Here is a 13,508-nt window from a genome sequence, read left to right as displayed (position 1 = left end):
GTGCAGGCTCGAAACTTATCCATGACACCAATTCCCTTCGTAATTACTGGTAAGGGACAACCTGAAGACTATCCCCACACTGAGTATGTGCTCAGAACAGAGGACGTGAAAATGCAAACATAGGAGAACAAGCTCAGGTATGGGGTTCAAGGTTCAGGTTTCCACCTCAGGCTGGATATAGTTCAGGTATGGGTTTGGGGTTCCAACTCACGCTGGATACCGACTCAGGTCAGGGCTCTAGATCAGGCTGAGACTCAGGGTTCCGGATCAGCTAGGATTCAGGCTCAGATATAGGTTTGGAGTTCTGGATTAGGCTGGGTATCAGTGTACTGGATGAGGCAGGAATTAGGCCCAGGGATAGGGTTCCAGGTCAGGGAGGATTCAGGCTCAAGTTCGGGGTGCTGTATCACGTGGGGTGTTACAGGCTCCGGTATGAGTTTCAGGATAGAGGTCCAACACAACACAGACAGACAGAAGTATTACAGATAACAGGAGAAGATATAACCAGTCCTGAGTGAACTGATGTTTAGATATTCAAGGCATTCCTGGATGCTACCCTCCCAGCTGACTGGCTCAGCAATCCATCACTCAACCCACAGTGACGATCGCCAGTTTAGAGTTGAAACCACCCAGCTTTCCACAGGACATGGGGAAATAACTCTCGATGGCAGCTTTCAATCCCAGCTCCAGCAGGGGAGCCCTTCTAATAAGCTCAGAAACCGGCAACCAGAACCTATACAGAGCGTTCTGACACCTTAATGTGGCCATCGGGGGCCTATTAATCATCCTGGGTCTGTCAGGAGTATCTGCTTAGTACGACACATGCTGATAGTATTGTACTTTAGTAAACTATTTTGAAGATCTAGCATAATAATATTTTTGCCATTTTGAGGTAAGACAAAGTTTTTGTAATAGTTTTTTCTATAATCTCAACATTTCTGCATCTCTTCCCTGACTTCGGAAATGTTGCGCGGGTTCTCATGTGTGTAGTTAGAGGCGAGCTGTGGGTAAAAGATTGTAGACAATGAGGACAACGGAAAGTATTCAGACAACACCCCCCCCCCGACCCCCAGGATCCCGCCGCGTGAACGCAGATCTGGGTAAATGCTCTCATGAATGTTCAGGAATATTTTTGGGGGGGTTTCAACTTCGTTTATTGAAAGATAACAGAAGGAGATGGCAGATTTGCCTACTGAAAAAAAAAAAGAACTTAACATTAACAAATATTAACAGTTTAAGGCTACAAATCAGTATAAAGTATATACATAGCTGTCTAAGAGGAAACGGAAGAGCACAAAGAAATCACAGGAGGCAAATACGGTGCACATGTGAATATAGTACATATAAATGTAAGCGTCAAATACTATACATAGAACAGACTGAAAGGTAACTAATACAAAGAGGTTAGAAATAAAGATGAATGGAGAAGCCACGGGACGTGGTAGAATACACCAGCTGTCCCGTATTTTATACAATATGTTTATAATGTCCTACAGCGTTTATTATGGGTCTCCATTGTGATATGGAAGGAAGGGGGGGGGGGGGGTGTCGTCTGATCATTCATCATATAGCAACGTTTTTTGCGGAAATTTCATAATCATCCAACAGCCCTAGAAAGAAAACCTCGGGAGTGAATGGTACTGGTATCTCAATCACAGTAGGTCTACTACTGGCCTTCAAAATGCTGCAATATAGTGACTGGATCTTATAAGATAAGATGGGAGGTCGGGGATCTGTCCATTCTAACCAGGTTATACTGGCGGAGCATGCACAATTGAGCAGCACGGGAGACGTGTAAATGTGAATCCAAACCTCGGGAGTGAATGGTACTGGTATCTCAATCACAGTAGGTCTACTACTGGCCTTCAAAATGCTGCAATATAGTGACTGGATCTTATAAGATAAGATGGGAGGTCGGGGATCTGTCCATTCTAACCAGGTTATACTGGTGGAGCATGCACAATTGAGCAGCACGGGAGACGTGTAAATGTGAATCCAAACCTTGAGAGTGAATGGTACTGGTATCCCAATCACAGTAGGTCTACTACTGGCCTCCAGAATACTACGATATAGTGACAGGACCTTATAAGATGGAGGCTGAGGGGTCGGGGATCTGCCGTTCTAACCTGGTTATACTGGTGTACAATTGAGCAGCAGGGGAGACATGTAAATATGAAATCCATAGCTGCATCCCAGTCCTCAGCAGTCAGGGATGGAAAAAGATATCAGTCCCCTAGGACCCTGTGTACACAATACACAGTAGGGGGTTGGAGGATAAAATTTGGGGTTGAAATATGTAAAAACTAGAACACGGTACATGGAATTCATCCTGTATGAAATGGGCATCTGGCAGATTGAATAACTGAGCCAATCCTGCATTACACCAGGTCAGGGTTTCCGATGGTTTATCTCCATCACTCGAGACTGACTCCACACTTGTTCTGCACTTCTATGGAGGAAGAGGAGACATTGGGAATTACGATCGGGAGACTCGAGTACTGACCAGAAGGAGGCTTCAGCAAAAAACAAAACATCAAGTGGTGTTCTGCATTAGGGGTGTCCTGTAGTCAATATCCAACAAAGTACAGCTCTCCAGCGATATAGTAGTGCTTAAAGTCCGGTACAGCCGCTCCTGCTTGGTCCTGTCAAGGAGTAGTTTAGGTCTAGAGGAGCTCAACACAATTTTTGACATGGTAGGATGGAAGAAGGAGGCCAGCACCACCACATCTGCATGTGCAAGACCATAAATTTACTTCGGAAGAGCAATCATCTTGATGACATCAACCCTGCTCGCTAGGGATAGAGGGAGGGTACTCCACGCTCCAAACCAACAATGGGGCCATATTCAGATCATATGATTTTGTATGTTCCCTAGCTATAAATACTCCAAAATATTTGAAATGAGGTACAACTATTATAAGCTCCTCTGCGAGGGTCAAACCCATCACCAATTGATCAAAAAGCGGGAGAACTGCCCAATGGTGTTTATCCGAGAGCGATAAAGAGTCAGAGTATTAAATCAGTGGTGTACAATCTCCAATTATGATGCCTTGATAAGCGAGATGATGCCGCATCTCCAATGCCTTGGGTTCCACTGCCACCATATATAATAGGGACGTCAGGGAGGTAATGTTTATGTTCGAAGGATATTCCACAATGCATGCACAAAAATGGCTTCTCCCCTATGTGAGTTCTCATGTGTGCAACAAGACATGAACCATCAGCAAAATGTTTTGGACATCGAGAACATAAATATGGCTTCTCCCTTCTGTAAAGTTCTCAGATGTTTAGAAAGACCTGAAATTTGGTTAGAAGATTTCTCATGATGAACCGACTTGGGGTTTCTGCTTTGTGTGAAGTTTCAGATGAACCACAAGATTCCATTTATAGGAGAAGGCTTTCCCACACTCTGGACATGGATATGGCTTCTCACCCGTGTGACTTCTCATGTGTAGATCAAGATGAGCTTGTTCGTAAAAAGCCTTCGGACATCCAGGGCATGAAAATGGTTTCTCACCGGTGTGAATTCTCTGATGGACCTTCATGTAATGTTTGCTCCTGAAGCGTTTCCCGCATTCTGGACACGGAAATGGCTTTTCCCTCGAGTGGACTTTGAGATGTTGTCGAAGATATGATTTCTGACTAAAACAAAATCCACATTCTGGACATGCAAATGGCCTTTCCCCTGTGTGAGTTCTCTCATGTATAGCGAGACCCGATTTCCTGCTGAACGACTTCCCGCATACAGAACACGAGAACGGCGTTGCGTTGACGTGACTTCTCTCGTGTGTAGTAAGACTGGATTTGGCTGTAAAATGTTTCCCACATATAGAGCACGCAAAGTTTTTTTTCATGTTCTCGTCAGAGTTTCCTTCACCAGTTTCCAATGGATTATCTTCTCCATCATCACAGGGAACTTCAATGGAATGGACATTCCAACCCCCCACATTGTTATCACCTGAAAAGATATTTTTAAAAAATAATTTCATATGTAGTTTGAGAGGGTGCAGAATTTATCTCTCCCTTTTATTTTTGTCGCAGTAAGGGTTACCAAGAGATCAATTTTTCATTATTAGGAGATCGATTTTTTTTTTTTTTTTTTTTTTACACATTTCATTTTCAAAAATATCTACAAAGAAATCACTCCACTCACCAGTCAGTACTACCACCAGGTAACTACCGAGAATTGGTAAAATAAGAAAAATAGCGGAAGAAAAATAACAAACGCCTGGCCGCTGTCCTGGAGATCGGGTGAAGTACTAACCAAGCACTTTACTGGATCTCGTAGAGAGCAGAGCCTCCGCAATGATCTTCCTTTCTCATCCTGACACAAGAAATACACTAAGGTCCTGCTGCTGATATCAGAGCATGTGATCAAGGCTTCCTGCAACAAAGAGTTGTGTATTTGTGTAAATGGATATAGCAAAGCTGTGCATGCAAAAGCATGCAGCAGGGCTGTGTGCGTGTGAGCGTGCGAGCGAACGAACGGCTGGGGCAGAGCTGAGCGTGCGAGCGAACGAACGGCTGGGGCAGAGCTGAGCGTGCGAGCGAACGAACGGCTGGGGCAGAGCTGAGCGTGCGTGCGTGCGAGCGAACGGCTGGGGCAGAGCTGAGCGAGCGTGCGTGCGAGCGAACGGCTGGGGCAGAGCTGAGCGTGCGAGCGAACGAACGGCTGGGGCAGAGCTGAGCGTGCGAGCGAACGGCTGGGGCAGAGCTGAGCGTGCGAGCGAACGGCTGGGGCAGAGCTGAGCGTGCGAGCGAACGGCTGGGGCAGAGCTGAGCGTGCGAGCGAACGGCTGGGGCAGAGCTGAGCGTGCGAGCGAACGGCTGGGGCAGAGCTGAGCGTGCGAGCGAACGAACGGCTGGGGCAGAGCTGAGCGTGCGAGCGAACGAACGGCTGGGGCAGAGCTGAGCGTGCGAGCGAGCGAACGAACGGCTGGGGCAGAGCTGAGCGTGCGAGCGAACGAACGGCTGGGGCAGAGCTGAGCGTGCGAGCGAACAAAGGGCTGGGGCAGAGCTGTGCGTGCGAGCGAACAAAGGGCTGGGGCAGAGCTGTGCGTGTGAGCGAATGGCTGTGCCAGAGCTGTGTGTGTGAGCGAACAAAGGGCTGGGGCAGAGCTGTGCGTGTGAGCGAATGGCTGTGGCAGAGCTGTGCGTGTGAGCGAATGGCTGTGGCAGAGCTGTACAATTTTTCATTGGTGTCAAATATATTTTTCCATTTTTTGGATAACTACATCTCAGGTGTGTCTTATAGTTTTATCTCTGATTTTGGGAGAATGTTTTGAACAGTTTAGACAAGGAAATATGAAATTGACCAGTATTGCTCACCAGAAGAAGCTACAGCTGTGTAACCCAACAAAACCCAAAGAGGACCGGGAAGGGAAGCCGACCCCATCACCTATTGTGACCCAACATCATAATGGGGATGAAGTCCTGGTACTTCTCATATACTTCCCCTACTGGTGTGTAGCTACAACTTATTATTTCTTCTGTTTTCAAAGTTTGCATATGTTCCAGATTAGTGTAAAAATGACAGATAACCAAAAACATTTCAATAACAAATCTCTGTACATCAAAGTATAAAAAGGTTAAAGGTGGCAGATGCCTCACAAAGCTCTTTGAAATATGCAAATACATTTTCCAGTATGGGTCAAGGAAGGACACGCCTCTGAGCTACCTTGTAAGGCAGCTCCCTTATCATCAAGCATGACCTACAAGAAGCCTAATGACATGGTGCAGGAACAAAACCAAACCAGTAAATCTATTCCAGGAGGAACAGACTCCCAACCCTAGACAGCAACGTTTCGATATAGTTGTGTCTCTTCAATACGGTGTAGGGAACTAGTTTGGCTGAAAAGTGAAAAATATAAAAGGACATTTGGTAAAGATGGGGGAGGGTGGGGTTGAAAATAAAAACAGAATAGGGCTTGGTTCTTAAAAAGTTGAAAATCATACTAAAAGAAGAGCATAACCTGGTCTGGCTTTATCGCTATGACCCGTGTGCAGGGAGGCTCTTACCATTGCCCGTGTCAGACAGTCCGATCTTGAATTCTCTTATTTTTTCACTTCCATAAATTTCCTGCAAAAAGAACACTAATGACTCAAGAAAACAAGACAAACTGATCACTGGTGAAAGTCATACAAACCTACACGTTATAAACCCATCTAACCTAATTATCAATACGGATGCATCCCGATATGATCAAGTTATGGTCCAGGCTTCTGTCTATTGAGGTACTGGTGGGTTCACACCACGTTTTTTGTAACCGCTGAGCGTATATGTCCGGAAATCACCCGATTTATACGCTCAACATATACATTTACACATAGTGGTTACTTCTGTCTGGCCACTATACGTCCCTTCAGTCAAAAATGAAGTAAGCTACGTCGCGCACAGAGACACTGGACGGCTATGGGGAGCGACTGCCACTTTGCTGCCCAAGCAGAAGAGCCAATCCAGGCTCCTACTAGCCAGACCCTAACCATTAGACCAGGGCTGAAGTACACTCTAAAATTTGGGTCCATAGCCAACCAATCCAACGCCTTGTGTAAGCACGCAGAGAAGAATGTTTACAGCCTGTTATCTGATGCTTCGTTGGACTGTGTGCCAATAAAAAGACCGAGTTGTTGTTAAAGATTTCTGTCTCCACGTGTGGTCCCAGGCCTGCCGCTAACATCATGGACCTCCCCTTCAATACATGCACAACTGGAGTGCCCCGGGGGATCCCCTCGCTACAGTGCGGCCACCTATTCTTTCATCTTTCTCCTGGACAAAGCCCCCTGTGACATATCCTGGTGCTAGGCCACACTACAAGCCACTCGGGTGCCAGGGGAATCTAGCTGCCCCCACACCAAGGTCAGGACCCGGTGGGTGGATGTTACAATTATACTCTGATGGATATGGAGGTACTTATTGTAAAAGGCTCAGTCAGTTGGGTTAAAGTGAAATCTAGAAAGACTCACTGATATACTATCTATATACTGAATAGTAATTATCACGCAAATGTCCAAATATGTTGAAGTCTACCACAATCTGGAGAAGGTTAGCAGAAGATTTGGTAGAGGATTTCCAGGAATCTCAGCTCCATCTACCTGATGATCCAGTGGAAGGTCCTCCTCTGGTTCCACTTTAATAACCCGGATACATAGAGGACTCGGACATCTCTCTGATGGATTCTCCTGACTGGATCCATCTATAGGAAATATACACAGTGACTGATACATTGGGTGGCATCTCGTAACGTTTTACAATGTCTCAATACGCACATATCACTTTTATCATAGTTGCTTCGACTCCTTGTTATATCTGGTATACGAGGTGACGAGGCCTGCAGTACAGTTTTTTGGCTTTAAACAAAAAAATATGAAAAGTGATGGAATAATTTTGCAACCTGACCATTGTAGGTCTCCGGAGGCAGCTACAGCTGGATAATGTATCTACCGTACAAAACCCATAGAGGACCAGAGAGTGGGGCTGACCCCATCTCCTATTCTGACCCGATGGGGATGGAGTCCAGGTCCTTCTCATACACAGCTTTGTCTGAACTGTAGATACAACATTTCGTCTCTTCTGTTTGTAGACTTTGTTCTCAAAATTTGTACATTGATATTGTTAAAAAAAAAAGAACTTAGCAGAAAAATTCCCCTCAGTCTTACCAGTATCCATGTCGGGCAGTGCCACTTCGATTTCACTTATTTTTTCACTTCCATGAATATCCTGCGAAGATCCAAACCGAATGAACGAGAAGATAAAATATGACAAAGTGATGACAGGTGGAGGTCACAGACAAGTTATATGCTAAGGCTGTTTTCAGACATTCCCAGTGGATGGCGTTTAGAAACGTAAACCACCCGGAAGAGGAAAGCCCGCTTTCAGTTAACATGTGAACACAGCCTTGGGCCCTCTGCGCAAGTAGTGGAGCAGATGCAGAATCTGCCCCGATGTTAATTTTCCAGAATCAGAAATCAGAAACAAGACAGTGTAATAACATTCCTCCAAAATGTCATGTTTTACACATCATTTCATAGGGACTGGTTCTCAATCTGTCCTAGGACCCCCAATAGTGGAAGCATGGTAGTGAAGCTATGTTTGGTCTCTGAATGTGAATGGTGTCTGGATGGACTGAATGGCACTTGTACCTCCGCCCTATGGCCTTACGTTGGGAGGTTCTGATCCATCTTAGGTTTTTATGGAGTTTCAGCTACCAACCAAAAGGGGAGAAACTGGACCTCTTCCAGGAATCGGCAGATTTTACAATAAAGGGATTAAGTTCTCGTCCAAGGCAAGGTCCAGGTGTTGTCTTCTGAGGGAGGTTACGCTGTTGGAGGAAACCACTGGCCTCACTCTCCTCTCAGTGTCTGCGCCACATCGATGCCTTACCTGTAACTCACTTTCATTACAATTTTTTATTGTGTCCCCAGCACTATTTTCATTCCTTATCACTGTATACGCATGTCTGTTGCTTATGTAGTATTATGGGTTGTGTCCGTAGGGGATTTAATATCCAATATGATCTTTGCTTCTCTTCTAACTCAATCCAAGAATTCACACATCCATGTCCTCAATCTAATGTTATATACTACCTAGGATGGTTTCTGGCCCAATATTACGAATTTATGGTCCGGACTTCTGTCTAATGAGGTATTGGTGGCATTGTTAATTTGACAACAAAGTTCTGTTTCACTGGGACTAGGTATAGGGGGCTTTCAGCCTGTCAGAGATATGGGCGCGTGTTGGGTGCCGGTGCATGTACCGGTCTTTCGCTCTCCTGTGACCCCTTGATCAGTAGAGTCAGTATTAAGTGGACCTTTCTAAACCCCAGAGGGTGTTGATCATCATAAAGGGATTACCCCAGCATTATCCACCTTATATCATTCAGATACAAGTAGCTGCTTCTGGCCCACCAGTACTTTAAAGGCTGGTCGGACATCTACCTGGTGATCCAGTGGGATTTCCTCCGGTTCCACTTTAACAACCTGGATACATAGAGGACTGGGACATCTCTCCGGTGGATTTCTCTGACTGGGTCCATCTACAGGAAATATACGAAGTGACTGAATACATTACATGGCATCTTGCAACGTTTTTGCAGTGTAAGGAGCTCATATGAACATCTCATTAATCATAGTTCATTTGATGGCTTCATATATCTGGCAGATGAAGTTTTAAGATCTGCAGTATTTTTGTAATTGTATTTATGATAAGTTTCACAGAAGTCAAAGTATTTAGTACGACTAGTTTTAGTATTTCTTATTTGCTTATTTTGGGGACATTTATTGCTGTAGAAACTTGAAAACTTGAGAGCTATTGGCCACCAGACGAAGCTGTGGCTGTGTAACGTTTCTACAGAACACGACACATAGCTGACCAGGGAGTGGAGCCGACCCCATCTCCTATTTTGACCCTACATTATGATCGGCATGGAGTCCAGGTCCTTCTCATGCGCAGCTTTCGTCTGCACTTGTACAAGTTCCCCAACTAATCTGTAGCGCCAACATTTAGTCCCTTCGGTTTTCAAATTTTGTTCTCGTAATGTATATTTTTTTAATATTCCCCTCACACTCTTACCGTTATCCATGTCGGTCAGCCCTTTTTCTCTTCCATGAATTTGCTGCGAAGATCCAACATGAACAAATGACAAGAGAAAACAAAAAGTAATGACAGGTGGAGTCATGGTCAAGTTATGAAGCTATTAACCTAAGGCTGTGTTCAGACAGTCCGGGTGGATTGTATTTAGAATTGTAAAGGGGAGGGGCTTGGCTCAATAGCAAATGTGTTACAAATGAAACGCATGTGATCGGTAATGAGCACCCAGTATTTTAGGCAAAGCCCCTCCCTATTCCAGTTTCAAAACGCAATTGACCAGCAAGTGTGAACTGATCTGATCCGGATGTCACGTCACCAGATATCAGAATGTACAGGGACATCACGGCTTTTACAGTAAAGGGGTTAAAATACCTGATGAGGTGGGGAGATACACAGAACTACTAGGGGAATCATGCCTATGAACCTATGTTGGAGGTCATGGATAGAACCAATGTCAGCAGTATCTCCGCCCTATGACCTTCCATTGAGAAGGTCTGATCCATTTTAGGTTTAGGGGGTTTCAGCGACCAACCCAAAGGAGAATAAACTAGAAATATCCCAGGAACGGGAAGAGCGTTTACAACCAATGGGTTAAATTCTCATGTACTGCAAAGTATGTTGTGTTCTAAGGGAGGTTACGCTGTAACTTCTTGTTGTAGGAAACCCTTGGTTGCACATTACCGAGGCCTTACAGGTAAACCACCTCTATTATGCATTTCCGATGGTTATAAAGGTCTTTCTGTGGTGTATACATTGTTATGGGTAGTGCCCTAAACGATTAGATATCCAATATAACCCAGGCTGCTCTTTCATCGCAATCCAAGAATCCACATGTCCCCTTCTCCAGGGGGTAAAGATTATAGACGACGAGTGTCGGGAGCAAGGTGAAGAGGATGTTAGGAGGGAACATTTAGATTAATTTTAGTGGGAGATTTCCTTTAAGTGGACCTTACTAATGAAACGGTGGGGTTATTCCAGTGCCCTTATATCATTCAGGTAGAGTACCTGCTTCCGACCCCTCACCAGGCTCCAGATGAAGGATTATAGTTGGACACATATTATGGGTAGATATAGAGGCCCTGATTACAAAAGGATCAGTCCATTTCTTTGCATTAAGTCTGAAAAGACACGCCGATTGTCATTGAGCTGTTATTTGCGATTTCCATCTACACTGCACAAGTCTATGTGTATCCACACTGAATGCCAAATATCAAGTAGATCCTCAAATACGAAGACATTTACCATAAATCTTTGAGGACAACCTATCTTTGCCAATATCATCGTCCCATAGACCCTCCACCCCACCCCACTGCTGGAGAAGGCGAGTAGAAGAAGTTTAATTACATCAATCTATAGAGGATTTACAGGAATCTCAGCTCCATCTACCTGATAATCCAGTGGGATGTCCTCCTCTGGTTCCTCTTTAACAACCTTAAGGCCTATAGGGCTGGGACATCTCTCTGCATCTTTCAGACATTCTTGGACATCTTCAGGAATGGAATCTCTGCCTGGTGGATTTCCCTCGCTGAATCCATCTATTGGAAATATATGGGGCAAATCGGCCATTGAGATTATTATACAATATATATATGACTAAAACTGGATTTACTACGATACATTCCCACCAATGTCTACGTATCAGATGATGGAGGAGTCTAGGTGACCTCACACCTGCTCTGTCCTCTATAATCAGGAAGGTCTCCTCTTACCTGGTGATGTGAGGGGCTGGTGGTCCTCCATCATGATGTCCTTGTACTGGTCCTTGTGTCCTTCTATATACTCCCACTCCTCCATGGAGAAATAGACAGTGACGTCCTGACACCTTATAGGAACCTGACACCCACAATGACACAGTCATCACCCAGACACCTCCCTTGTACAATGTCCCAGCATTCCCGGCAGCGCTCACCTCTCCGCTCAGCAGCTCAGTGATCCTGGAGGTAAGTTCTAGGATCTTCTGCTCATGTATCAGTGAATGAGGTGGAGGCTCGGTGATGGGGCTCTGGGTCCATCCTCCTGACACACGGGGGGTCACACACTCACCAGACGACTTCTTCACTACTGTGTAATCCTGTGTATGGGGAGACACTGATCACTACATAGATCCTAAGAATCCTTCACCTCTCCAGTCATTTCCCGCTGTTATTCCTAGAGATAAGAGCCGTGTCCTGGGAGACTCACCTCTCCGGTTATCAAGGATATGATCTCCAGGGTGAGGTCCAGGATCTTGGCCGCCATCTGGGTTTTGTTGTTGTTCATCTGTACGGAGTCATCGACAGAAAAGACCATTGTCACTAATGTAAGAAACCTGAAAAAAAAGCGAGGGGGCTTTTACATTTCTTTTATGGGATGTTCCTGGTAGTACAACACACAGACAATTCTCATCTTCTAGGACACTAGATATCTCTTACTATCTACACAACTTTTCAAAATTTGACATAGTTGTAACCAGAGAGAATTCAATATCCTCCTTGGTTAGTTGCGGGGTGCTCTTGAGTAAGAGGTGCTCTTGGGTGAGATTGGGTACTCACCTTTGCTGGTTGTGCTAGAGACGGGCACAACGCTGGATCAGGCATGGGACGTCTGAAAGGCGCTGGTCCTCAGGGCTAAAAGGTTTCCTTTTATTCAGAGATATTTTGGACAACGCGTTTCGCACTACAATCAGTGACCTACCCTCCAGCCCAATAATCTCCCAAAGGTAGTGGTTTCCAACCTGCCTTATACCTCTTTTGGCTCTATCAAGTCCTTTGTCCGCAGCCCTAATAAAATCTTTCACCCAGTATATTGGAAGGTTATCACATTATCTAAGAATACTTCCAATGGAGTAGCAGGAGGGAGAGAAATCCTACCTCTTGTTCCTTCAGGAGGCAACGACAAATAACATATCTACCCAGTGGATCTATTTTTACCATCAGTTCTTGGAAATTTACATATTTATTTATCATTTAAACACACTCCAAGTGCATATGCTGGGAAGGTTGGATGATAACAGAAATTTAACCAGGAATTTTTAACATTACAGCAAGAATGTTTTCACAAATAAGTCTCCTGCAGACTAAGTCTGGTATGAGAGGCACAACTCAAACAACGCTTTGTTCTTAAGCTTATTATTGAAACCAAGCACATTCCAAGAGATTAACTTGATCATTCCTATTAGGACATAAAAAAAAAAACGTACACTTTCTTTTCCATACCATAAAGTCACCAGTCGCTTCACCCTCACCCTTCATATTTCCAATCTCTTTCAGCATCTTCCCTACTACAAACGTACACTGCGCTATTTGCTCCGAGATATCCGTAAGGGAGAAGTTTTCTTAACCCCCTGCTGACTCGCTCTACCGTTATTGGCTGATCCACCTCAAGTTCTGTTGGTGACAAATGTCCTGCTACACCACTCTTATTTTTCTTTGGTGAATGATGGAACTGTAAGAATTTATCCATCTTAACCTCCTTTGACCCTCCCCCCTAGCAAAAGCCCTCCATCGGATAGTCTGCTCCTAACCCCCATTTCGTTCTGTTTCATATTACCCATAATTGCTTAATACTCAAATGGGTATTCCCACCAAACAAGTTAGCTAACTTGCTGATCGGTAGGGTCTCATTGATGACGGGTCCAATGGGATATTAGTTAGGCTACCTCATAGCAAAAAAAAAAAAATAAAGCAATAGAAGAATAGTGCTTCAAATTGCATGCAGCCCTCCCCTAGCCCGGCTCCTAATTTTTTACAACTCTCAGGCATTCCTGATGTTAAGCCTGCCTTACAAAGTAGCTAAAGAGGCATTGTTTTCCCTATCCCATTCTTCTGTATTTCAAGAAAATCTACAGGCCCTCTGTCCTGAGAGGAAAACTGGGGTCTGCCCAAAAGAGCAATGGTATGAGCAACACTAAGGCCCCTTCTCCACTGGCGTTTTTCACGCGCGA

General features: G+C 44.8%; 2 protein-coding genes across 4 annotated transcripts in view; both read right to left on the bottom strand.

Moving 5' to 3' along the window:
* Positions 1-13,508, bottom strand: part of LOC140119779 (uncharacterized) — a 654,457-nt gene that overhangs the window by 525,982 nt on the left and 114,967 nt on the right. The window lies entirely within an intron of this gene.
* LOC140119822 (uncharacterized) overlaps positions 1-13,508 on the bottom strand; it is a 661,039-nt gene that overhangs the window by 613,343 nt on the left and 34,188 nt on the right. The window contains exons 2-11 of one of the 3 annotated variants that reach the window (XM_072139230.1): positions 11,768-11,894; positions 11,496-11,657; positions 11,296-11,419; positions 10,973-11,121; positions 9,569-9,611; positions 8,935-9,032; positions 7,657-7,717; positions 7,093-7,193; positions 6,019-6,079; positions 755-3,958 (exon numbers count right to left, since the gene is read on the bottom strand). In XM_072139230.1, the coding sequence (XP_071995331.1) occupies positions 3,321-3,958; positions 6,019-6,079; positions 7,093-7,193; positions 7,657-7,717; positions 8,935-9,032; positions 9,569-9,611; positions 10,973-11,121; positions 11,296-11,419; positions 11,496-11,657; positions 11,768-11,875 (1,545 nt within the window). In that variant the 5' untranslated portion in view covers positions 11,876-11,894 and the 3' untranslated portion in view covers positions 755-3,320. Of the gene's footprint in view, positions 1-740; positions 3,959-6,018; positions 6,080-7,092; positions 7,194-7,656; positions 7,718-8,934; positions 9,033-9,568; positions 9,612-10,972; positions 11,122-11,295; positions 11,420-11,495; positions 11,658-11,767; positions 11,895-13,508 lie in introns of those variants that run through there. The other 2 variants (XM_072139231.1, XM_072139232.1) reach the window with 2 other exon arrangements.

The sequence above is a fragment of the Engystomops pustulosus genome, chromosome 2, assembly GCF_040894005.1.
Source record: "Engystomops pustulosus chromosome 2, aEngPut4.maternal, whole genome shotgun sequence".
NCBI classification, from domain to species: Eukaryota; Metazoa; Chordata; class Amphibia; order Anura; family Leptodactylidae; genus Engystomops; species Engystomops pustulosus.
The sequence above is the reverse complement of the archived record's forward strand: the minus strand, read 5'-3'. Positions and strand labels throughout refer to the sequence as shown.